Genomic DNA, 25,943 nt, shown 5'->3' on the forward strand with positions numbered 1-25,943 from the left:
TGTTATCTCTACAAGTTGCTTTACCTTTCTATAGAACTATGTTCAAAAAAACAAGTGAATGAGTAACTACAGACATGCTTTAAAGCTTCGGTGAGACTATGATGTCTTCAGAGGCGGCCATACACAGAACAGTGGCGGTATTTTGCTACTTTACTAATACTGAGAAAGTTTTCCAATTCAATATCCAAAGGCTTCTCAGGTCCCCAGTGACACTGTGCTTATTCATAACCGTGTCCTGAACAGAGTATGTTCTAGTGGCCTTTCTGAGACCAAATCTTGTCACAAAACTAAAACCTCGTATTTCTTATCAAACTCATTTTAGAGAAAAGAAAATATAATCTTTATAATCTGGGTCCTAAGAGCGGCTGCAGTGCCCTTGTCCGAACATCACCACGACGGCTGCTTGCACAGCAGCAAGGAAATATGGGCGCGGGATTCTCACTTCTGATGTTGCACATTCATACGTGACCTGATATTGCTGAAATAGAGTCTTTATTTCCGAACATTCCAAAACAGCAGTGTACACAGTAACAAACAGTAAGTCACAGACCATAAGAAAGCATTCATTAGTGCAAATGGGTTTTTGTAAAAGGTCTATCAAAAAGATTTATTTGCTTTAAAATGCATTCGTTTCCAGAAGCATTGTTAATAAAACATTACAGTTTCATCCTTTGTAATAAAGTATTGAAAATCAATTGTGGTTGAGTAGCAAACATTGCGGGTCTTAAGTGCAATGAGCTTGTGATACCATCATAAATATGAAACTCATGTAAGACAATAAATTAACAATGAAAAAGACAAGACCGTTTAACTCTGCCGTCTGGCTGTCTCCTTGCAGCGCTTCAGATTAAATTGTGCTCATTCAACGTAAAATTATGTCTCAAATCGTATGGTGTGTTTTTGCTGATATATCCCTAGAGCTAAAAAAATAGTACCTTACCACAAAAATATTTTTATGGCACAAAATTTAAGTTGTTCCATAGTGGTTCACATAGGCATAAAAAGAAATAGGCACAAAAAATAAAATTCCTGTAAACTATAAAAAATTAAAATTCAAACCATGTTACAGAACCTAGCTGTAAATATGCAATGTATTAAAATGCAGAACATGTAATGGAAAGGTGTTTAGAACATGTAGGTAAAATGAACAAGGTACTTTAAAAACCTCATATGGCAAAGCATTATTGATACGCCTCAATCTCTCTCAAAAAGTATTCAGGTACAGAGCAGTTCTACAAAAACTTCCTAGATCTAAGGTACCGATACCGCGGCCGTGGGTTTGGGAACGCCGCAGTATCTCAGGCAGAGAGTAAGTGCGATCGTTAGTCTCTGGTGATTGGTCCACTGAAAATGATGCCGTGCGTGTGTTAGCGTGAAGGGGCGAGCATCCCAGCATCCACGGTTACCCAGCCAGCTAGGTAACACACCCTCATTTTTGCTTCTTCCCATTCTTCCAGGGTCCATAAAACTGCATCAGTAGCAACCGTCTCTCCAGTTTCCATCCCTCAGCGTGCTGAGTGAGGACAGAGGCTTGGGGGGCTGGAGGAAACTATGAAGAGAGGAAGAAGGCAGACGGGCTGTTAATAATCTCACCAGTCACATGACTCACTCTGGCCCCCTCTCCCATCAGGGCTCCTTCATTCCATAATGACAAGCTGTCGGCACTGTCACAAATGTGGATCAAGTTACATCCTTCAGGGTGTAACTCTCATAGTGTCTGCCCTTCTGCTGGAGCTGAGGCCAGAGCACAGAGCCACACGTGTACATGTGCACAAGGTAATTTCCAATGGACCAAAAAAACTAATTTAGAAAGTACAAAGGTAAGATCCTTGGTGGAAAAACAGCTAAAAACATAAAGCAGCTTTACTGAACACACGCACAAATTCTCAGCATTTTAAATAAAGGTTTTTCATAGTAACGAAGAACTGATGAGTAATTTTGAAAAATTTCAATATTTCAAAAAATAATTTTGAAAAACCCAATGTTTTCTCAAGTTCAAAGAAAACAGATCCTCTCATATTCCCTGATGATAGAAATCTTCCTCCTTCAAGATATATATTCAAGAAAAAAATGGAGGGTCCCCAATAATGGACATATATATAAGTCATGTAATTCTGTTCAGCCATAAACATGTCACGTCTCTGCATCTACCACGGAAACTAAGCCAGGATTACCGTCACTACCCTTGTCTAAAAGCTACCCTATAAAGAACTTGACATTTTTAGGCAGGGCCATCTGGAACTTAGCAAACTGGTTCCAGATGAGGAAAACTAAGATGTTTTCAAACCTTGAGCAGAGGTGTCTCTGTGAGCAGACCTGAAGGAGGGAGGAAACTTGCCACACAAGTTACTTGGGGCAGGGTGGAGCAATGACCTGTGCTGCAGCTCAGATAGTCACATGACGAAAGTCCTCACCTTCTGACAGGCTGTGCGATCTTGCTTCGAGGCAGGTTACTCCCATTGATTGCTAGTGAAGGTCTTGGAAGGGCGCTGCGTCCCATCATCCCGGAAGCAGCAGCTTTATTTGGAGTAGGGATGCCCGTGTTGGAATATAACTGCGTGCCATTGGACAACGGCATGCTGCTGCTGCCTTGAACAGTTGGACTCACATAGGCTGTGGCCTTCAGGGGCTGCCGGACGGGCACTGGGAAGTGCCCCACGCTGTGAACTCTGTGCTGAATCTGTCCTGGTGATGGGACTGTAGGAGAAAACAATGTCTGTGTGAGGAACTCGCCACTGCCTCCCTATTAGAAGTGCTACCGGAGCTCCAGGGACTGGACCACCAACCAAGGAGTACGGAGGGACCCATGGCTCCAGCTGCATACGTAGCAGAGCATCCTTGCTGGACATAAGTGAGAGGACGGGCCCTTGGGCCTGAGGGATTTTGACACCCCAGTGTAGCAGAATGCCAGGGCAGGGAGGCAGGAGTGGGTGGGTGGGTGGGTGGTGGAGAGGCAGGGATAGGGGACATGGAATAGGGGGTTCCGGAGGAGAGACCTGGAAAGGGGATAACATTTGAAATGTAAATAAATATCCAATAAAAGAAATAAAATAAAATTATAAAATGGTAAATGAGAAGTATTAAGAAGAAGAAAGAGGAAAAAGGGGAAGAGGAGGAAGAAGAAGAAGAGGAGGAAGAGGAAGAGGAGGAGGATGAAGAGGAAGAGGAGGAGGAAGAGGGAGAGGAGGAGGAAGAAGGAGAGGATGGAGAGGAGGATGATGAAGAGGAAGAGGAGGAGGAAGAGAAGGAGGAAGAGGATGAGGAAGAGGATGAAGAGGAGGAGGATGAAGAGGAAGAGGAGGAAGAAGAGGGAGAGGAGGAGGAGGAAGAAGAGGAGGAAGAGGAGGAAGACAAAGAGGAGGAGGAAGAGAAGTGGTGTTACATTCAGAGGCGCCTATGTTTCCTGAAAGTAAGAGGTGAGAGATGTGCAGGTGCTAAGCACCCTTCTGCAGAGGAGAATCCCCTGACAGGACTCTCCCATTCTGTCTGTCTGCAATACTATACCTGGATACAGTTAACCTATGAACAACACGAAGGTCAAAAATCAGATTATAACTCAGGACTTCCCCAAACTTCAGTCAGTACCCTCCTTGATCCAAAGCCTTATCAACTAACATTGTCATATTACACTTTAAATAAGCAGGTTTACACAGAGCCTTTATTTGTGTTTACATTTCTCTGGCAACTGAATGGACTTATAGATGGTCTAATAAAAGTGTGAGCATAAATGATAACAGATTTGTAAATATGTATGGTATTAAATAATAAAAATAGAATACTGAGTATCTTTATTTTATGTATTAATTACATATTCTTTTCTCAACTTCCTTGAGATTTCTAAGTTGCAAGATTTACCTACAAGATTTTTCAATTTTTTTTTTTCAAATCTCAAGGAAAAAAAGCTGAGGTGTAAGAAGACCTGCTCAGATCACATCTGTGCTGCTCAAAGGCCTGTCAATATTCAGAAGACAATTCTAAAGTTTAAGGATCTCTGAATTGTTCCAAGACAAATTTGTTTTTCCTTAAAAGACATTAGAATTTCTTTTAAGAATTATTTTCATTTATTTATTGTACTTATGTATGTTCGTGCACATGAATGCATGTATGTAGTGTGTGTGTGTGTGTGTGTGTGTGTGTGTGTGTGGTGTGTGCATCAGATGGTTGCAAGTCACCTGATGTGGATGCTGGGAACTCAACTCTTACAGAAGAGCACCAAGTGCTCTTAAAAACGGAGTCATCTCTAGACACACCATTAGAATTTCTTGATAATTTTTCTAACAATGGCCTCATGAAACATGGGGACGATTTGATAATTGTAATTACAGAAAGGAAGTCAGGAGTGATATCTGTAGGCACACACACATTCCTTACATAGCATTCACTGTGATACTATCTCAGGGTTTATTTGAAAAGCTAATTAATCTACTCAAAGCCTTGGTGCCTAAACCCTCAGCAACTGATCAATTAAAAAAGCACTATTCTGACCTTTGTAACAGTGGTGAAATCAATAAAACGAAGGGAGCACTCTGAGTAAGAGTCCTTAAAGTTTTACCAACGATGAACATCACTTTATAGTCTGCATCAATACACACACAGGAATATTTAGGTTTGCACTCCCCTTTCTCTGAAGATGAAGAGAAAACATTAATTTAACAGCAACCATGGCAGTTTTGCCTTGATGCAAAGTTTTTTTTTTAAGTCATTGTTTTTAAATTAAAAGAAATCTGTTAATTATAACAGTGCAGTATGTGAATCTGGCTCAACATCTTCAGAAGCATCACAGATAATCAGCTTGAAGTACATATGCTGGTGACTTTCTCCAGTGAGCATGTTCATGTACTCCCCAGCTCACGATGGACAGCGTCACCAGCTCCTCAGAGACCCCCACACTCCACCTCCTGGGGAGAACATCTCCCAAGAGAACAGGTTTCCTCTTGTGTCACTGCACGCTGGCCATCCCTACACTGGAGTCACATCCCATGTTCCTTTTGTGTGGGGCACTTTTTACCTGATATTATGTGCATGAGAGCCCTACCTGCTATGGTATCACTGTGCGGTATTCCAGCACATGGTGATTTGTTCTGACGATGGAAGACTGTGTTGTTTCCTTTGTAACATTTTAGAAACATTCTTCAACATGCTTTGTTGATAATGTGAACCTACTAGGTTGGGTACATACGGAACTACTCAACTCTTAGGATAAGTGAATTCAGTAAAGTCCCGGGACAAAAAAATCCAAACATGAAGAATAACTATATCCTAACTAGCATCTGTGACTGTGACTCTTCACTGTCAACTTGACCAGACTGGAATCACCATGGAAACATAGGTCCCGGGTCAAAGGTTTTCTGGGAGAAGTTAACTGAGGAGGAAAGACCTATCCTGAGTGTGGGTAGCACCATGCTATTGGCTGGGTTCTCAACTGCACAGAAAGAGCACAGCCTGCTGGCACCTGCATTGCCTCTCTGTGCAGATGGAATGTGACCAGCCACCTGCTCCCTGACTTCCTGCCATGATGGACTGCAGTCTCAAGTGAGCCAGGATAAATTCCTCCTTCCTTAATGGCTTTTGCGGGGTATTTTATTATAGAAAGAAAAAATAATAATATGCCATAAAACCAGCAGAAGCTAATTTTGAAAAAAAATACTATTTATAAAAATAAATACTTTGAAATAAGCTTAGTTTTAGATATAAAACCTCCCATCAAAAGACTATAAAACGCTGCTGAGACACATTGACTAAGTCTTAAATCAATAAAAGCCTACTAATATTAATATGGAACACTAAGACTGCTGCTGACCTGCAGACTCAGCGAAAACCCGATTTCATTTGAAATGATGCTCTGGAGGAGCGGTTCTCAGGAAGAATCCTACTGAGCCACGTCCCTGACAGCCAACGTACCTAAGGGACCAGCATTATAAGGAAATAATAACTAGCAGAAGAAACTAGCAAAAATAGATATCATTCTAGTTTTATAAGAAATTTAAAAACAACCAGGAAGACTATAATGCCTGGATTACATGACTAAAACCCAAGGTCCAGTCTGATGACATCATCCTTTGTCAATGAAGTTTTCTCCCCCAGCCTCTGCAGAATCCTAAGCCCTAAACCTGAAATATGAACATCTGAGTCACTGAACCATTGCTGTGAGGAGACATCATGGCCACGGCACTCTTCTAAGAGAAAGCATTTAACTGTGGGCTTGCCTACAGTTTGAGATGCTTAGTCCACTATCATCCTGACAGGAGCATGGTGGCTTACAGACAGGCACTGGATCTGTAGCTGAACACCACACCCTCAAGTACAGAGGGAACGAGTGAAACTGGTCTGGCATGGGCTTTTGAAACCTCAAAGCCCACCCCCCAGTGATGCACTTCCTCCAACAAGGCCCACCCCTGTCAGTGACGCACTCCCTCCAACAAGGCCATACCTCCTACTCCTTCTAATGTTATCGAACAGTCCTGCTCCCTGGTGACCAAGCACCCAAATGCATGCCAAAGGAGGCCATTCTCATCCAAACCACCAGAGTGACTGACCTGATACACAGTCACGCCTCTTGTTTGTTGCTCTGCTCTATCTTCTTCAATTCTTTACATATACTAAATAAAATCCCACTATAAAGAATCCCCCATCCATCCCTTGTTTTTTGCTTTGTTAAGCATGGATATTTATATGGCACTATCAATTATAATCTATTATTATTATTATTATTATTATTATTATTATTATTATTATTATTATTAATTCTATGGTTCGAATGGTCTCAGTTCTAGCCACAGGCCATTTCCTTCCAACATGTTCACACCAGTTTTTTAGTATTTCAAAACTAGAAATGCTAAATCATGAACACTCCATCCTCTTTTGTGTTGTGTTAATTTTTATGGCACTCGAAGATGCTATTGTCCACACTGAGTTACAATCAACAAATTCCTAGTCAGTCCCATATTTGCTAACATTTTTCTATCACTCCACACTTACACTGTTGATCTTCATTAACTCAGACCTAGAATTTATACTTTTTTCTCAGCTAAATTTCTTCATGATATAATTAGCCTACTATCTAAAAATAAATGACATAAGTTAGTTAACAGCCCTCCCTGTTTTGCATCATTAGTAAATTCATGAATCGGCTCTGCCTTCATTAGACACCACACTGACTTAACTATTTAATGGCTATGGATTCATTCATAAACTCATTCATTCACAATGTGTTCATTGTGCTCAGGCAACAGGTCAGGTCCTGGGAACAGAAAATCGCAAAAACCAAGGTCCAAGTCCAGAGGAGTTCACAACCTGGTAAAATACATTAACAGTAAACCATGACACAGGCTGAGCACTCTCTAAAATGTGGAGAAACGGGCCTTAGATTAAGATTTGGGATGTCTTCAAACTTGAGATATTGTCAACCTATCTATCACCTGTCTGTCTGTCTGTCTGTCTATCTATATCTTCTACCATCTATCTCTATCTACCTATCTATCATCTATCATTATCTATCTATCTATCTACCTACCTATCTATCTATCTATCACATGAATATGTACGTGTGCCTAGTGTCCAGAGTACAAAAGAGGGCATCAGATCCTCTAGCCGTAGAGTTACAGAAGGCTGTGATCTATGATGTGGCCTCTGGGAATCAAACTGGGGTCCTCAGAAACAGCAGCCAGTTAATCACTTAGCCATCTCTCCAGACCCTAATGTTTGAGAACATTTGCATATACATAGACATACCTTTTGTGTTAGTGGTCTGACTATAAAAATGTCACCTACAAGCCTTAGCTCCTAGCTGGTAGCCTTTTTCTGAGAGGTATTGAAAACAATAGGAAATGGGGCCTGCCCGGATAAAGCAGGTCATTGGTCATATCCCAGGAAGACATACCTTATCCCTAAACCCTCCTGTTTCTCTTTTGGTTACAGGGCAGCCAACAACTCCCTCATCTACCTGTTCCCACAGGCTGACATTTGCTGTGCCTCTGACCCAGTCAGTCATGGTCTGACACATCCAGCACTGAACCAAAATGAACTTTTGTTCCCTTTAGATGGCTTCTCTTGGTTATGCATCACAGTGGTCAAAAACCTAATGAATACTGAAAGTTGGGTGGCTGCTCTGACCCTGTGAGACTGTGGTTCCTAAGCCTCTGTTATTGGTTTGCAAGGAGTTTGTGAACTTGATAGATGTTTAGAGAAGCAGGCAAACAAAACAAAACAACTTTGCATTTATTTAATGACTCTCATAGTAGCTCAGAAGACCAGAGCACCAGTTAGACAAGACAGTGGAAAAGACTGTATTCTTGGTGCAGATGGGAATGAGGACTCTTCTGGGATTCAGAACCCACAGCCACGGTCTAAAAGAACTCAGCTAGCAGACTCTGAAGTCACTCACATGATGCTTGTTCTGCAGGTATGCAGCCAGAATGCAAGAGTGACAGGTGCACAGGCTCGGCCTAAGTACTCAAAGGACAGTGAAGGAGACAGATTGGGCAGCGTGGGGAAGGGCCAGAAGCCTGTAGTGAGACTTCAGGAATTACAGGTCTTATAAACATGGGACACTTGCCAAGGAAATCTGCAGAGTGAGAGGAGCTGGCATAGGGAGAAGCCGAATGGTCTGCAGGCGGCAGAACCAGAGGTGCAGGGCTAACCAAGAGCCTTTGCGCCTGCACATCACATGCCAGCCCACGTAACTCTGTGACCGTAGTTGCTTACTTTCCTGGAATTGAGCCTTGCCTTTCTATCCCCTATTCTCTCTTCCCTCTGTGATGGAATGTTCTCTCTGCATCGTTTTATGCTGGAAGCATGTAACGCTTTCTTGATCTCATAGTAGTTTACTGCTGAGACTCGGCTGAGGTCTTAGGGGAACCTCGAATGTGGGCATTTTGAGAACTTAGGTAACTGTCAAGACCGTGGGAACTCTTGGAGATAGATTAAATACTGTTGGGATCATCAGATGAACAAGAGCTAGCCAGGAGCAAACTGATTTTCATTATGAAAGGTCACTCTCAGGTATGGGTCACTATTTTGAAGGGGGCAGAAGTTTTAGGACTCGTGGCTGGAAGAGGAAGTGCACGCGGTAGATCACTGATATGTAGAGTGTCTGATATGCTTTGTCCCAGGCCTCTTCCCTGTTTATCTTCTGTGTCCTTGCACCGCCTGTCCAGCCTACTCCTCCACATGTTCCAGGATTTTCCACTTGTCTCCAGCCCAAAGCAATAGAGCCAGCCTTGGGCCAAAAGGCTCTTTTAAAAATATAAACCAGATATATCTTTCTTCTTTTTAAGTCATCTCCCTTGGGAAGAGCAAAAGAAATTCCCTCACGCTGTGATTGAACCAAAGTCCAAATACAAGATTTACTTATATGCACATAACTTAATGGTAAATTCATACAACATTGTAAATATATATTTTTTAAATATGAAAACAAATTTCATGGAATAGTGAAACTTAAGTGTATTTCCCACTTAAGTTATCTCACAGCCTTCAAGTTTCAGACTGTGTAATATTTTTAATTTTTGATTTCACGGTTGCAGAAACTAAACCTGTACACTCAGTAGAATGTCCTAGAGTCACCAGGAAAGCAATGGACTTCAAGATAAAGTCTTTGGGTTCTGCTATGAAGAAAAACAGAAGCAATGAAAAGGATGGCAGCCTGTGGGAGCACAGGGTCATGGTAGCTGGCTCCCTAGCAGGAGCACAGGATCAGAGACAAGGTAGCAGAAAATAAAAGCCCCAGCAGCAGACAGACCTCACTTGACTCTGCACTTCTGACCTGCCCACCCTTGGCTAAATTGTTACTTTATCCATTTGAAACTGTTTCCCATCAACAAAATGATAATAAAAACTTTGTCAGAGTTGTTGGTTGACTACAGAAGGTAATGCCTATAAACCAGCTAAAACATCTTACACAGAATAAATGCAGTCATTTTGTTGTTAGGTGTTGTGGCCCAAGCTGCCCCATGTTGGAGGCCAAAAATCCCCACAGTTAGAAACCAGGACATAAAGAAATGCATGTTGGGAAATAAACTGGTATCCAAAACTAGGTTTGAGGAAGGAGAATTTAAAAAAAACACTTGATATGCAAACTCTTAGCCAGCATTCTGCATTCTCTGTGGACCTCTTATAATATGTGAATATTGACCAGGGGTCTTTATAAGACTCAACCCCAGCAGACCTCGTACACAGGGATGGAATGAGTAGCTGGAACCACGGCATCCCTGCAGGCGCTATGAATGAATCCCTACAGGCACACTGGAATGGGGAATATAAAATTAACTTACACAACACTAACATATATCTTCATCTTTGGATCACAGTGACAGCTGGACAGAACTGGTATGGAAATGGCAGACTCACAAAAGGAACGGTGAGGATCTGTATGGGAAAGGGTATGTACATGGGTACACTGTGTGCCTGCTACCTCTGTGTTAACAGCCCCTATAACTTACTAGTTGTAGCAGTTGGAAGCATGGGCACTGGAGCGAATACTGCTTGATCATAGTGAAAACCAAGGGACAAGACAGAGAAATGGAAGTGAGAAAGAAATGTTGGAAAAATAAGCCACTTTCCTCCTGGTGTTCCAACTAACTAGAATGTTTAGACCCGTCCCTCTGTCATACTTACTGCAGGATGGTACCCGAGAAACCCCACTTCCAGCTCCATGCAAGCTTGAGTCAAAACTCTGACTGCTCCTCACTGTCACCGGGGAGCTGAGGTTGCTACTGATGGCGGTGTTGCTCGGCATCCGGGCCAGGTTAGGCATGCTTCTTCGTAGCTTATCTAAAAAAAGAAAGGATTTCCTAAACTCAAAACCGCAAATAAACTGCATGTCCATAGAATCATTTGCTTTCGAAGTAAATAAATAAAAATGCCATTTTGACCAGTGACATTAAAAACCAGCATGCCCATTACAAATAGACTAAGTGAGAACCAATCTCTTACATGGGCAATATACACTCTAGAATAATCTGATACATTGTTGACAATAGAAAGCGCATATTCTATAACAAAGAAAAAGGCCATTCTGCTTTTTTGTTACTGCTCAGTACGTGGATTAGCGCTCCATCAAAAAAAGGTTAGAAAGTAACCCTGCAGCTATTTAGAAATAAAAACACTAAAAATAAAGGTACTCCAGCATTTAAAAAAACAAAAAAACAAAAAAACCCAAAATCAATATGAGACTTAAAACCAAAACTTACTAAATATTTTGGTAACAGGTCAAAATGGAATAAAGAAAATTCCAATTTGAACTGTCTTAGGATAGCTGCCAGTCACTATCATTAGCTTCTTCAAAGTGTTAACCCTCCCTGTATGCAAGCTGTTTGCACACTCAAAATTAACACCAAAAGACTGAATGACCTGATTACTTTTGTTTCTCGTGTGCCTTCTGCCACTAGGAGGCAGCAGAGAGTTACAAACAGCCTGGCTCAGATTTGAAAGCATCAAGAACCAGTTCATGGTAACTGATTCTTTCTAACAAGAAAATTTCTTCCATCCCCACACAGGTCAGTTCACTCCAACTCAGAAAACAATGCTGAAGTCTGAAGTGGAGCATGCGCTAAACTGGACTTCGTTGCTTCTTCCCTTTAGGTCTCCAGCATGTTGAGTCACATACTTGCCCAAGCCCACTCCCCTCTACACTCCAGATTCCAAAGCCAGTCAGTTCTAATAGTCCTTCCTCCACCGTAATTCAGAGCTCAATTTTGTTGCCCACTCTTAGCTGGTTTCCACAGACCCTGCCATGCTCTTCTAGAACACAGGGACATATCCGGGAAGCCCCAGCTCAGCTCTGTCAGTTCCAAGCCTTCTCACCACAACCCCAAAGCCCCAAACTCTGAACATGGGTCAGATTAAGCTCCAGGCTCAACACACACACCACCAGGGGTACTTGATACTCCATTCCCCCCCATCCACCTGTTCCCAGTGACAGGGGACTACTCTCTTAACTCGACACAGCAGTTCCTCCATCCAACACATCCCTTCACTCCGTGGAAGGAATGAACAGAGAAATATCTATGGTGCATATGTTAAATGCCAAGCACTCTGTATTCGTGGGGGATGCCACAGTGTATGAGATCACCAAGTTTCCAATTCTCCTTGAGTTTATGGTTTAAACCTCAATTTCATATCTTTAGTTCCATCATCAACCCCAGAGGAAAAACTTAGATCAATTCAGTTTCTCCAAAATGAAAGAGATTAAATATTAGACAATAACATTTTTAAAAGTAGGGCTGAATTTTTGGAAGATCGCAAACAGGGTAATGTCTAAATTTGTTTTTTATTGTTTTTAATGTTTTTTCTTTGCTCGAATCTGTTAAGAATTGTCTTTGTTCATACATACCCCAGTACACTTGAGTGTGTGTATCAGGGCATACAGTCTGGTGGTCATAGTTTTTGCAAGCTAAGTCAGAAACCGGTGATGTACTTGACATCACCGTGATGCAAATGTCTTCCTCCCTCGCACACCACATCCCCTTCACTGCTCATGTTCTTTAAGTGTACCTGTGTCTAACAACGTCTTGCTCGCTGTGTAGTCTAGGGAACAGACAGAGACCCACAGGAGGATTAAAAAGCATGTTCCACAGTAAGTACAATGAAGTACAGTAAGAAGTGTTAAAAAGTGCGATGATAGAAGATCAGTGTGTTTACACTAACCTGCAACTTCCTGCTCACACACTACGAGTATACACAGCTCCTCCTTCATAGAGGAACTCTTCCATACACGTGCTAGCTGAGGCAGCTGCCACGCCCGTATTCCCTGTCTGTGCAGTTCTATAGTACCCTGCCACAGATTCTTCTATTTTGTGGTTAGTTACTTCATTACAGTTCTTTCCCCTTACTCTCAGGGGATTCCTTCCAAAATCTCAAAGGTCTAAAACCATATAGAGTACCAGAATGTGCATACACTGTTTTTCTTGAACATTCATACCTATGATAAAGGACTAATAAAAGCTTATAAGCAAGTCAATAATAAAAGTTATTTAAAATCTATTGTTTATGTCTTTGGGCTACTATTGCTGTGATGAAACTCCATGACCAAAAGCAAGCTGTGGGGGAAAAGGGTTGATGTTTGGCTCACACTTTCATATCACTATTCATTATGGAAGAAGTCAGAACAGGAACTCAAACAGAGCAGGAACTTGGAGGCAGGAGCTGATGTAGAGGCCATGGAGAGATGGATGCTACTTCCTGTCTTGTTCCCCATGGCTTGCTCAGCCTGCTTTCTTATAGCACCACACAGAGCATGCCTAAGGACAGTACTACGCACAATGGGCTGGGCCCTCCCACATCAACACTAATTAAGAAAATGCCCTACATGTTTGCCTACAGCCCAGTCTTATGGAGGCACTTTCTCCAAGACTCCCTCTTCACCAGCTATACTACCCTGTGTCAAGTTGACATAAAACGAGCCACTAGCCAGCACACGTGATTTCTAATATCTTCCATTTAATATCTTTTGACCTCAGCCAAAAGAATAACACAGTCCAGAAAACAGACCCTCAGATGCAGGGCAGACTATCTCCTCAAGGCTTCCTCTGGAATCCCAACACTTGAGAGTAAGCCCAGTTTCACAAGCACTCAGCCAATGCATCTCATCCCCAGCCCCACTTAAGACCAACTTTTAATAAATAGTACATCTCCCAATTCCTAAAGTCCCTAGCCCCGTATAGTAGGCAATATAATATATTCAACAGGGTGTGTGTGTGTGTGTGTGTGTGTGTGTGTGTGTGTAGACACTTTTATCTGTGTGATATAAGCCAGAACTTAAAAGAAGGTATAAACTCTCATCAAGGTCTCTTGACATCACAAATCTGGTGTGGTGAAGAAGAATCTAGGTCTATATGATACCGAACTATTTTCACTATATATGTTTTAGATAGCATAGAGACAAAGGGAAACAGTCACCTTCTATTAATTAGAAGACTGAGCCTCTACAGTTTCAAAATTTAATTCCAGGGACTGATAGAGTGGTGCAATGGTAGAACAGTTTGCCTTAACACAGATTGGTCCCTGGGTTAGTCTCCAGTACTATAGATTAATACAAATTAAACTGCATTTATTTTTAAAACTCTAGCATGCTTTTAATATAAAAAAAAATTTAAAGCTGCACCATGAGCACATGTGTTTTCTTCCTAGAGCGACCAGCTGTTTCATTCTGCCATTGTTAGTTCATCATAACACAACCATTTGTGTGCTTTCAACAGTATAAAACCTTCAGACACCCTTGACACTTTAACCCCAAATGCATATGGATCTCTTAAGATGAAGAAATGTGTATAGAATCACAATACTTTCATCACATTTAAGAATAACATCATAACTTATGAGCGAAATTTTCCAAACATCCCAAGAATATCATTTGTTACATTTCCCCCTCAAAACATGATCTAGGTAAAGCACATACACCACGCATGGTCAATCTCCATGAATCCAGACACTGGTCTTTAAAAGCAGTCTCTACATGTACTTGGGTACCAAGTCAGTTTACTAACACCATAATCCTGGAATACGCCCTTACTAATAGGCTGTCCAAGTGTACACACTCAGACACTGCCAAGTGAGCTGTGGTCTCTGGTTAAGTTAGACCAGGTGGAAATACGGTTCACTTCCCTGGCAAACAATCCGGAACATATTCACAGTAGTACACACTTTAAAGTCCAAGGACTGAAAAGCAATGTCCTGATTCCATCTTGCTAAGAAATCAGAAATTTCATCTTCAGTGACCAATATACAACAGAAAGGTAGAAGAGACCAAGAGTGGAGTTCAGATGTTCAGTCAGGGGTCATCAAAACTCAGTGGAACTTCTGCAGAACAAAGACAACTCAGGAACCAAGGAGACACTAGTTCACCTGCCAGTCAACACAGACCCAGGGGAGGGGTCTGTGCATTTCACCACCAAATCCTACAGAATACAGGAAAGGTAGAAAAGAATCTGCAAAATTAGTTACTTTTGCTATTTGCTGTCCGACAAATATGCTCCCAATTCATAGATTCCCAAAAGATGTCAAGAACTTTCATAAGCAGTCTCCTTTGAAACTAGATGGTACAGGAGCCACAAAAAAATGATACATTTTAAAAATCTATTTCTGCCGTTTTAAACTGTTGCTGTTTTATTTAGGCTGTGGCTCTGCTTACTCAAGCAGAGTCTCACTGTGTAGGCTTGGCTGGCCTAGACTCACATGTAGACCAAGTACACCTCAAACTTAGACATCAGCCTGCCTCTGCCTCCCCAGTGTGTGTCACAATGCCAGTTTGCTTTTGGGGAGGGGGGCAGTAATTATATAAAATTCAGTATATTTTAAAAATAATATTTTATTTATTCTTAAACTTTTTCATATACATATACAATGTTTCTTTATCATATCTACTCTTCTCTTCTGTACCCTGATTTACCCTCTTGTACATTTTATGTCCTTTAAATTTCTCATTATCATTTTAAAAAATAGATTAAAGAGCTAATAATTAATCTTTTCCCATCTATATTTTTTTAGTAATTGAGAAAAACATTTGGTACTCTCAAAGTTACCGTTTCCTTCCATAAGTTGGCTCAAATAACACTGAAATCTCAGATATCTGAGCCGTATGTTTAAAAATGTTCAAAAAGTGTAGGTGGAGTGGGAGAGAAATTTTATTCAGCTACTCCAGGCACTGCAGTATTCATTATTTAATTCATTCCTTAGAACATATTTAAATTGGGAAAAATATACCAGACGGTTTGATGTGAAGTTACAGTGACGTTTTCTGAAAGTTAGATGTTATCTTTTCTTCATTTTACAGCTAAGAACACCAAAGCCACAGGGACCCGAGGAACTCCAGTTTGAAAGGGCTGAGTGGGAGGGCAGGACCAGGACTCAGGGCCTGCTGACCTCAGAGCCTGTGCTTGCAGCTGTGAAGCTGATTACCCAGAAGCACAGCCAGGAAATTACCTTTGTGTTCCATGTCCCTTCACGTGAAGAAAGACTTGGGAAAAATAAAAGACCACAGCCAGATCCTGGACTGCAGTGTGCGTCCACGTTCCTGTGAGCTGGTTCCCTTGAGCAGCATCAGAGTGTGGGCTTCAGGGAAACCTAGTCCTTTACAAATGGCATCTGATGAAAGTGTTATCACTTTTCCAAGGCAGAAACAGTGGCACAGAGGAGCACCATCCACTGGCAATGCCAACCAAGAAGTGGAGCCAGGGCTTGCAGGACAAACTCAACTGTGGTGCTTGGAAACACCTTCAGGTAACAAGCCCGGGTGCCCATCTCCAGTAAGCATGGAGAATGTAGCGCCATCTTCCTGGCAGGAGGAGCTTTAAGATATTAGCTGCTAAAACTCTCTTTAGCCAACGCTCTCAAGTTTAAAATCTGAGCGTATTAACAGGAATATTGGGAACATAGTGCTTTCAATACTTTCAAATGAACTTCTAGTTTGCAGTAATAATTCAAGTCTGGAGGAAAGAAAGGTGAAAACTAAGAATGTGTGACCACTAATCCAATTTGTATTCATCCTACTGACACTTTAAAGGACCATTTACCTACTTACAGACTTTGAGAAATGGCATGATTTAATAATTAAAGGCCATAACTATGTAAGTCCAAAATAGCCAAGTAGTTTCTTCCAATTTTCTAGGTTCTGCATGGAGGCTCTGGCCGATAATCAACACAAATGCACACAGGCCTGAGGTGCCACAGAATTGTTCTCTCCATGGTTCCTGGTAATCAGAGTCTAATTTCTTGGACTATGAGGAAGAGGACAGTAAATAATGTGAAAGAGAATTATAACCCACCACACTGACAGACATTACTGACCAATTTTTCATTAAAACACGGAGCAGCTGTCTCCCTAATCCTGCTTTGTGACGACTGATTTGAAGTTAGGAATTAGAAGCATGCTTCCCTAAACTCCCCCTAAATCTGAGGGTGCAAGAGCAGAATGCTTCCAAATCTTCACTGTCGATGTTCTAAGCCCAAATCCCACAGTAACAGGCTATTGATGCTGTGAACGGAATAGGGGGCCTTTAACCACTGAAGCTCAGCCATGACGCCTCCAGCACAATTCTGCCGACTCACAGTGGGCACACAGTGACATAAAGATCTCCACACTTCTCCACACTTGGGGACGGAGAGGTGCCTCAGTCAGTACAATGCATGTGGCACAGGTGTGAGGCCCAAGATCAGATGTCCCAGCAACCACATTAAAAACAAGAAAAGAAAAAAAGAAAAAAAAAAAAAAAACCCTCCTGTAATCTCAGCTCTGGGAAAGCAGACAGAACAAACCCCAAGGCTTGCCCAACCAGCTCGTATAGCCACATCTGCAAGCTCCAGATCCGTGGGGTGTCCGGCCCCATAAAATACAGTGGAGAATAATTAAGGATGCCAATAGCTATTGATCTCTAACCTCTGCCTCTGTGTACACGTGTGTGTTGTTTGTATGTGTGTGTGTGTGTGTGTGTGTGTGTGTGTGTTAGTACAAATTACACAAAAGATCATTCTGAGGCAGGATCATCATGGTAATTTCCCTGAAGTCAGAAATCTGTAAAGCTGAGACACACAGGAGGAAGTCAACTTTAGCTGTAAGTTTAGACCAAACTGATAAGGTCATGAGGATAAACTTAGACCTGAGAAACACCCACCCAGGATTTACTGGCTGGAAACATCACCTACCTCCATTGGTCCTATTTGGTTGCTGATCTGGAGTTTGGGCTTGAGGTGAGTAATACTGTGGCTGCTGGAAGTTATGTGAAGGGAAATACTGGGAACTGGGGCTCCTCCTGCAATCACGGGTGCTGGAGAAAGTCTGTGAGTGGGGGATCCCTCTTTGGAAAGGCGAACACCTTGGAAGACGGGGCTGAGGTGGCGGCAAATGGTCAAATTCTTCCTCGTCCTCCAGACTGTACCGGTCATACTCTTGATCACTGCAGGTTCCTTTTTTCCCTGAACTCAGGGATATACTGGAACTGTTTCTGGACACAGATGCTGAGGTGGAAGCATAGTCTTGCCTGAGACCTGGTGAAACAGACAGTCCTTTATGAGGCAGTTCAGAATTACTAGCATTAAACTACAATTCATATTTTTATTTCAAAATGATAATACGTTACTCATACAAGGACACAACATTTTGTTTAAGGTCATTAAATACCCCCCAACACAAACAAAAAAAAAAACGTACATTTATCTACCAATCACATATCTAATATCAGGTCAGTCAATGTTGAAAAAACTCTATCCCCATGGCTGTGAAGACCAGACAAACCTACCTGCTATGGCTCCAGAAATCATTACCTATAAAATTGTCCAAATTATCCTTTTTCAAGTTTGAATACGGTTAGGAAGACAGAGTTTAGGAGGAAATAAGCATTATAACTACAAATTCCTGTGAGCTAGAAGAATCACAAAGACCAAATCCCTGGTGCAGTAAGGTACCTGCTCCCCCTACCAATGTTCAGGGCTAAGAAGAAAGTTTACACCCTGAGGAGCAAATATTTTCTAAGAAGGTCACCTTTTATGTTTCTAGTTGTAAGTTCTTCAGAGCATGATGATGTTTCAATGCTTCAGTAGGTTCAGGCCATCCTAGCTAGCAACCACCCCAAAGACAGTCACACTGTCTTTGCTTTTCATTATTATGAAGTTATTATAAAGCAGTTTTTCATTACTAACATTGCCCATAGCCAATCATAAAGTAGTCTCTTCATGGCTACTTAATATCTAAAAATGACATCCAATCTTTTCCCACATTTTGGACTAAGTGCTAAAATTCACCAATTAATGATACAAAGTAACTGCCTTGCTCTTCAGCGTGCTTCTTATTAAATCTTCCTTAAGTATCACCACGTGTTTCACAGTGCTCTTGAGTAATTGTAAAGTGAGGAAATTGGTGTGTTTAACACTTTCCACTGTGCTGGCCTGAAAAGATAATCCCCCAAGCAAGCTCTGCCCAGTTCTGCAATGCTCATCTTGGTAGCAATGCCTCTGAAGGATCTCACACAAAGCTTACTTGGTCAGTGGCTCCAGTTCCAGTAGTCTTCCACAGTCCCTTAGCCTGGAGCATATTCATGCATTTTAACTGATTTTTTAAAAGATTACTATGGGCCCCCACAAAGCACTAGGAAGTAATACTAGCACTTCACCCAGTTTCCAACAGTTTTGCAAATTTTTTATTGGAATAATAATTAGGATATCAACAGTGATATAATCTATCTGTTTTATTCAGATTTTTTTCATTTACTTATGTACATACAGGCCAATATTAACTTTCTTATAATTGTACTAGCTGCATGCTCTTATGCCATTCACAATACCAAGCGTCTCTATACCATGAAATCCTTTGTGGTACCCTATTCAAAGTACATCCACCACCATCTTCTTTCCAGGACCTTCAACCCCACCCCCACCCACCAATCTGCCCCACGCTTCTAAAGTTCTATCATTTCAAAATGTTACATAAATAGTTACGCTGTATGCGTAATCTCTTGTGATTCCCTGGAGCCCACCCAAGATGACCTATGAATAGCTTGCTCGTGTTTACTGCTGAGTGATGCTCTAGGATCCGGACACAGCACACTACAGCTTTCAACACTGAAGGGCATCTGAACACATCCAAGCTAGAAGTCGATGGACCTGTGAGACACCTCTACAGGCTCTGGCATTTGTGCACTTGGTCTCCAGTGGAGGGTGCTGTTTGGAGACATTTAGGAGCTGTGAGCCCTGCTGAAGGAAGTACAGCACTAGCTACAAGGCCTTAAGAGTTCATAGCCTTGCCCTCTGGTTCACTCTCCTGCTTCCAGTTTGCTGTTAAAGGTGTGATCTATCAGCTTCCTTCTCCTGGCCCCATGCCTGCTGCTTGCTGCCATACCTCCACCATGCCACAGTGGACTCTCAACCCTCTGGAACCATAAGCAAAGTAAACTCTTTCCTTCTCATGCTGCCTGTGCTTATGGTGTTTAACCTCGACAACAGAAAAGTAACTGATACATGCTATTGCAAATAAGGATGCTGAGAACGTTTGTGTGTCAGTCTTTACTAATGCTATGAGAGGAATGTTCAGGAATGCCTACGGTCTCCATAGATCAATGATGCTGAGAGTTGGCCTAACACCTAAAATGTTCTTTAGCACCTAAGGAATATGTAACTCTTCCAACTACCAAGGAAGCTGATACAAAACAAAGAATCCATTTGTCTGTCCACTCCCTGGGAAAAGTGCATGACTCTCCACCACTTATTGTCCACATGGGGACCTTGTGTCCCGCAATTAAAAAGAACATACTCTCTTCTTGCAGACGAGCCATGATCTGCACGTCAGTAAGGTCCTGTAATTTATATCCCATGGATATAGAATCATCCTCCAACTCTGAAGTACTCAGCTCACTGTCGATGGACGACTGGGGACTAAGTGGAGAGCCCCTGGAGGTATAACCTAAAACACAGAGGAAATATGTTATTATTTATGGAAATCATAAGCAAACATGTGTTATAACTCATATACAAGTGGCGTTTTACTTGTTTACATGTCACAAAAAGACTGACATGTCACCATTTGACAAACAATAAATATATCTTTACATGTTTATAAATTATAAGTATAAAGCAATTTATTTAGTGTTTTCTTTTTTTCAAATCCAACTTCTAAAATGAAAGCAAAATCATTCGATACTGTCTACTAAAAAATTAGTGCCAAAATCTAAGGGTGTCATATTTGAGGATACACATACACACACATATGCTAAGAAAAATGTACATACATATGTATATAAATACATACATGCATACATATGTATATATACATATATGTATACTTTTAATTGATAATCAGATGACTGTCTCTGGCAATAACTGATTATATATTTCACAATTAAATTTAACCTAGTCTATTTTTAGTGGGCAGACACAGTACTGCCATAAATGGAAAATGCCATGCATAAAACACACATTTACGTAAAATCATATATACAACTTCATAATTTAGACCAGTGAGCAATCACAGGAGAAAAATAATCAGTGGGCTAATATAAATGAACCAAAGAAGAAAGGAGCCAGATGACAGCGTTACTGCAATGGATTCACACCAATGCTGAGACAAAAAGGCAAGGGTGAGAATCTAATCCCATAAAAATCCAACATTCTTTCTGCTGAGGCCTGGATTCAAAAATCTAACAAAAAACAAACTCTTTAGAAAATGACATAAAGTCGTGAAATCTTGCAATCAGTAAAGAAGTACCTAAATTCATATCCCGTCCACGTCACGCATTTGTATACACGTACCTACTACATGTGTGCTTTCGCTAAAGAGGGCAGGCGATCTACCAAACACAACCTAGGCAAGCAGTAAACAAGCATCCAGACAGACGCATGCGCTTTCCGTATCCAGAGGAAGCGTGCGGCATAACCTCCATGATACTAGGTCACCCGCGGGCTTTCCCACGGCAAATGGACACGTGTGTCGTGTTTCATGGCTAATTAACAAGGCAAGCAGCTGGTCAGGAATTGAAATATTACCTGTTCTTTCAGGTGTTAGTATTGCTTTGTTGGAGGTTTTAGAGGAGCTGGGAGTACTAATGCCATTGCTATAAGGGCTGAGTCTTGCAACAGGGCTATAAGGGAAAGCCAGGGAGGCAGGTGAAGAGAAGAGACTCCGCCATCGGCTCGCTGTCACGGAAGCAAAAACAGCAGCAGTTAGCGCTACACAGGCAGATGCTGGTTCATCAGAGAGAGAAAAGGAGATTTCTTTTTTCTTTTTTTCTTTTTTTTTTTTAAGAAAGGAAAACAACGAAACTTTTCATACATTAACTGACTTCCATTTATCTAAGGAAGATATGTTAAAAACAAGCCATGAGTTAGGTCCCATTCACACAACTACTGAGAAATAACAAATCTGCCTCATTCTGATTAAATGCAATATAAAAAGGAAAATTCAAACTTCTACGTTTCTGAATAAAAATTAAGTGTTTTGTGATCACATAAAACAAACAGTGGGGGGGGGGAGACAAGAAAACTTGAGGTTTCTAAAAAGTTTGAGATGTTCTTAATATTAAATGTCCAGAGCCCTAAAAACTGTTTGGTCTACTTTCAATGCAGTTAATTTCAGAACATACCGATCAAAAACTTTTATAGATAAGTCTAAAGAGATGGAAACAGAGTGCTTGCTGCTCTTGCAGAGACCCCATGTTCCCGCATGGAAGGGTTCCGAGCTCCGTGAGCCCCTGAGATGGGGGAAATGGTGCATGTGGACAGACAAGCAAACAGAAAGCTGTAAAAGTGGGGTGCTGGAGACCCCTGAATATTCCACTAAGGTCATTTAAAAAGCAGAATATTTTCACCTCAGTCCAAAGTCTTAAGAGATAAGTACTACTTCAATTATGTAAATATGATTTTATTTCCTATATAGATGAGGAAAGGCAGCAAAGCAACTACATTCAGAATCCTCAGGTTGCCTAGGAGACGCTGTCACGAGGTCTGGTTCCTAACTGACACAGGTCTGTGAGTCCCTTATTCAACTTGTATGTCTGTGCTCCAGCAGTTCTTACTGAGTCAGAGCAGACATGGACTCTCAGAAGTTGACCGCCCCCCGACGCCCAATATACCACAAAATTGCAGTTAGCACACACACTAGGTGGCTGTTCTTAACCACCTTCAATCTCAATTACAGGGTGTCCGTCATTACAAATTCTGTGTACAAAAAACAAAGTCAATAGTTCTTTGTAACTGCTAACATGGTTGACAGACAATGATATTTTATATGAGTTTGATCGTGCGCCAGGCAAATTACAATGACTTCGTGTTCTCATCCACAGATGCAGGGGGACAACACATCACAAGTAAACAGCATTCATTATTCTGCACAATAACTACAGTGACCCAGCCTTTCTGCACAATGGCATAGTTATTGTGGCTATGACAGCAAGACCACAACTAGGAACAGATAGCATTTATTGCAAGAAAGAACACTCTAGATTGTTCTTCAGAAAGGAGTGAGGCATTGAGGGAGAGGGAGGAGAATTATTATAGCGACAATCTCACAACACAATGTTGCTCTATCAGTGCCCACGGCTACGATGCGGAGGAGAAGGGAAGGAGCAAGAGGCGGAAGGGACATTTCCTCTTCATTCCTTTCTGTGGAGCTAAAGAACTGCAACAGAAACAACTTTCTAAAGAAACAACACAGGGGCAGTTTAATTTGCCGGATTTATTTACTTTGGGATTTGTTTTGTTTGTTCTTTTGAGACAGGGTCTTTCTCAGAGCACATGCTGGCCTCAAACTTACTATGTAATTGCGGCTGGCCTTGAACTCCTGGTCCTACTTTTATGGCCAAAGTGCTGGAATTACAAATGTATGCCACCATACCCAGCTAGCAGAGTGGACTTTACTTATACAAAGATGTTAACTTGTTTGACTCAAAGATGCCCAAAATGTCTGTAAGAGAACACAGGTGACTGGCTCCTGTACAGTGATTTTCCTTCACTCCCATTCTATGAAAAGGGTTTGTTGTAGGGACATACTGGACATGACATCATGTGTGCTTTTTACTGAATTCTAACCCCTTTGGGGAGAAAAGGTTGAATGTGCTTAGTCGTCTGCTCACTTACTTTCTGGGCATCTCCAAGTTTTCAAACTTAAAATAAACATTAATGAAATTATTTTATACCTTCTTGCACATAACTACAAGAAAAAAAATCCTGTATAAAGTCCTCCAGTGATTACACTAAGACAATCATGGGAAGATATCAGTTATTGCTTTTAGAAAGAACTTACAAGTTCTGTATCCCACTGCCAAAATTATTGTGTGGATGGTGACAGAGAGGTTCCCAGAGACACTGACAGTCCTACTTCCCATCAATCAGCTTTGCCTATACTCACAAAAAAAAAAAAAAAGGAATATTCAGATTTTCCCAAGTATATGTCTCTACACATTAAAAAAAAAACAAACTGAAGAATCAATATGATCTAATTCTCATGAAAGAAAAGCGCGATCTAATTAAAACCCCAGTGATCATCCTCAGAGGCCAGTTCCACACTAAACAGAGTTCAAAACCTAAGAACTATGGGGCTAGAGAGACGGTGCAGGCTGCTCCTCCTGAGCACACGGCCTTCGTTCGTTCAGCCCCCACACCTGTGGCTCACAACCATCAACTTAGCTCTGGGGACTGGATGCCCTCTTCTGTTTCCACAGCGTCACACACACAAGGTCCACAATCACACACACACACACCACATAAATAACAACATAAAGAAAACAACTAACGCTGACAAGTATTCTATGAGCCGCTCTTGTCATACTGTGCGCTCATGTGAAGATAAGCTCCTTCCTAGATGCTTTTAAGGCCTTTAGGATCCGAGCTGAAGACAGTACACACTAACAGTGTTAAACATGATAAACTAATCTGTATTTACTTTAAACCAGCTTACCATTCCTGGTTTGACAGCTACACTATTTATCCAATACCTTAAACTTAAAGTAACAGTTTCAGCATCATGTCTTGAAGACAAAGGTGAAGATAATTATACATTTCAAGCCAGTAATAGGTTCAGTGAAAGAAACATGGCTGTAGAAAACTTCCCTGCACTCCTCAGTAACAACTAACTCACTGAGTTTCGTCAGTATTAATCTTGTGACCCTCGGCGGATGATTTTTACATTACTATTGGTGAAGATTTGTGACTCGGTTGGTTAACCTGTAAAAATTAGCTAAAAGGGAGTCACTGTCTAGTGTAAGTATGAAGAATTCTGGGGCATGCAGTTAAAATGAAAATACCAGCCAGTTGACAGTACACCCCACAAATACCCAGGCAGGCTTCCTCAGTCTTGAAAAGCAAACATCCTGTAAAATCTCCACCCGAGCCCAGACCTTCCATCCTCACAGGCACGCTGCACCAGTTACACAGCGTCGTGCTGTTTAATCAGGTGGAGCGGCCTGGGAGGACAGCGCTTGGATCTTTCTAGGAACATCTATCTCAGAGGACTACTTCACATTTCTCATCTCCTCCACCTTATCCTTCCCCCTGTCTGACTACACTCACACATAAAAGGCACAGCTGCAGCACGCAGACGCCATGCCAACTCCTAACCCCCCTCAGAGAAATCAGGTGACCTAGAGTCAGTGTCACCCCAGAAGGGTAGATGATCCTGCTCAAACAGGCTTTCTAAAGGAGTCTAGCACTGGCCCTTCAAAGTTTACACAGACCCACTTTCTACATAAGATCTTGTGACTCTTTGCTCATGGCTTCTCTTCCTAACTAGTTAAAATGTATTCTCCAGCCTTTCCTAAAGCCTTGTGGGGCTGGCCAACTGTCATTTCAATATTATATGCAAAGTCCTGTATGACTCTGGCTGAAGAGAAAAAGAGATAGACAGACAGGGGGTGGTGGGGAGGAAGGAAAAGAAAAGCTACAGAATGACTCAGACCATCACTATTTACAAAACACGCCCAGAGCCATTCAGTATTTGCCAAGAGATATAGAGAAAGCATTGAAGGTCAGTCTCCAGTGGCGACTGAATCTTCCTCATAGAAACACTGGAGAGTCTCCTGCTCCCTCTCATGCTGAGAAGCATGCTGGGCCCATATGCTCCAACCTGCCTTTGAAAATTCATTTCTCCCTTCACTTGAGCAGGCACCCACTATCACACTGCAGAGCACCAGATGCCACAGACACTGAGATGAATAAAATATGGGGAACGTTCCCCGTCCTTCCCACTCCAACTTCTAAATAGTAGCTACTGCAGAAGAGAAGCAGGCAAGTGGGGAAATAAGGCTTTGCAGGAGGCACAGGGAAGCAGAGTGAGAAGTACACTCAGAACGAAGTTCACACCACGAGGAGAGTTTCCCACAAAAGACATGACGTTTAAAAGGGCTGTTGGCAGCAGAGGAGCCTTTGTGTGGCAAAATGCCCTCCTGGGATGGAGAACACCAGTGGAGGTAGAAAGAAGCACACAGGAGATGAATTTAGGTCATAAGGACCCTGTTTTGTATCTAAACTGG

At 41.7% G+C, this 25,943-nt stretch overlaps 1 protein-coding gene across 2 annotated transcripts in view; it reads right to left on the reverse strand.

The window, feature by feature from the left end:
- Window positions 1–473: 473 nt before the first annotated feature.
- Slain1 (SLAIN motif family member 1) overlaps window positions 474–25,943 on the reverse strand; it is a 54,562-nt gene continuing 29,092 nt past the window's right edge. Inside the window, exons 3-8 of one of the 2 annotated variants that reach the window (XM_034499190.2) lie at window positions 21,466–21,615; window positions 20,237–20,386; window positions 17,638–17,979; window positions 10,615–10,770; window positions 2,415–2,697; window positions 474–1,549 (exon numbers count right to left, since the gene is read on the reverse strand). In XM_034499190.2, coding sequence (XP_034355081.1) covers window positions 1,474–1,549; window positions 2,415–2,697; window positions 10,615–10,770; window positions 17,638–17,979; window positions 20,237–20,386; window positions 21,466–21,615 — 1,157 coding nt within the window. In that variant the 3' untranslated portion in view covers window positions 474–1,473. The remainder of the gene's footprint in view (window positions 1,550–2,414; window positions 2,698–10,614; window positions 10,771–17,637; window positions 17,980–20,236; window positions 20,387–21,465; window positions 21,616–25,943) is intronic. The other variant, XM_034499191.2, reaches the window with a different exon arrangement.

Source organism: Arvicanthis niloticus, chromosome 3, assembly GCF_011762505.2.
Source record: "Arvicanthis niloticus isolate mArvNil1 chromosome 3, mArvNil1.pat.X, whole genome shotgun sequence".
Classification (NCBI taxonomy): Eukaryota; Metazoa; Chordata; class Mammalia; order Rodentia; family Muridae; genus Arvicanthis; species Arvicanthis niloticus.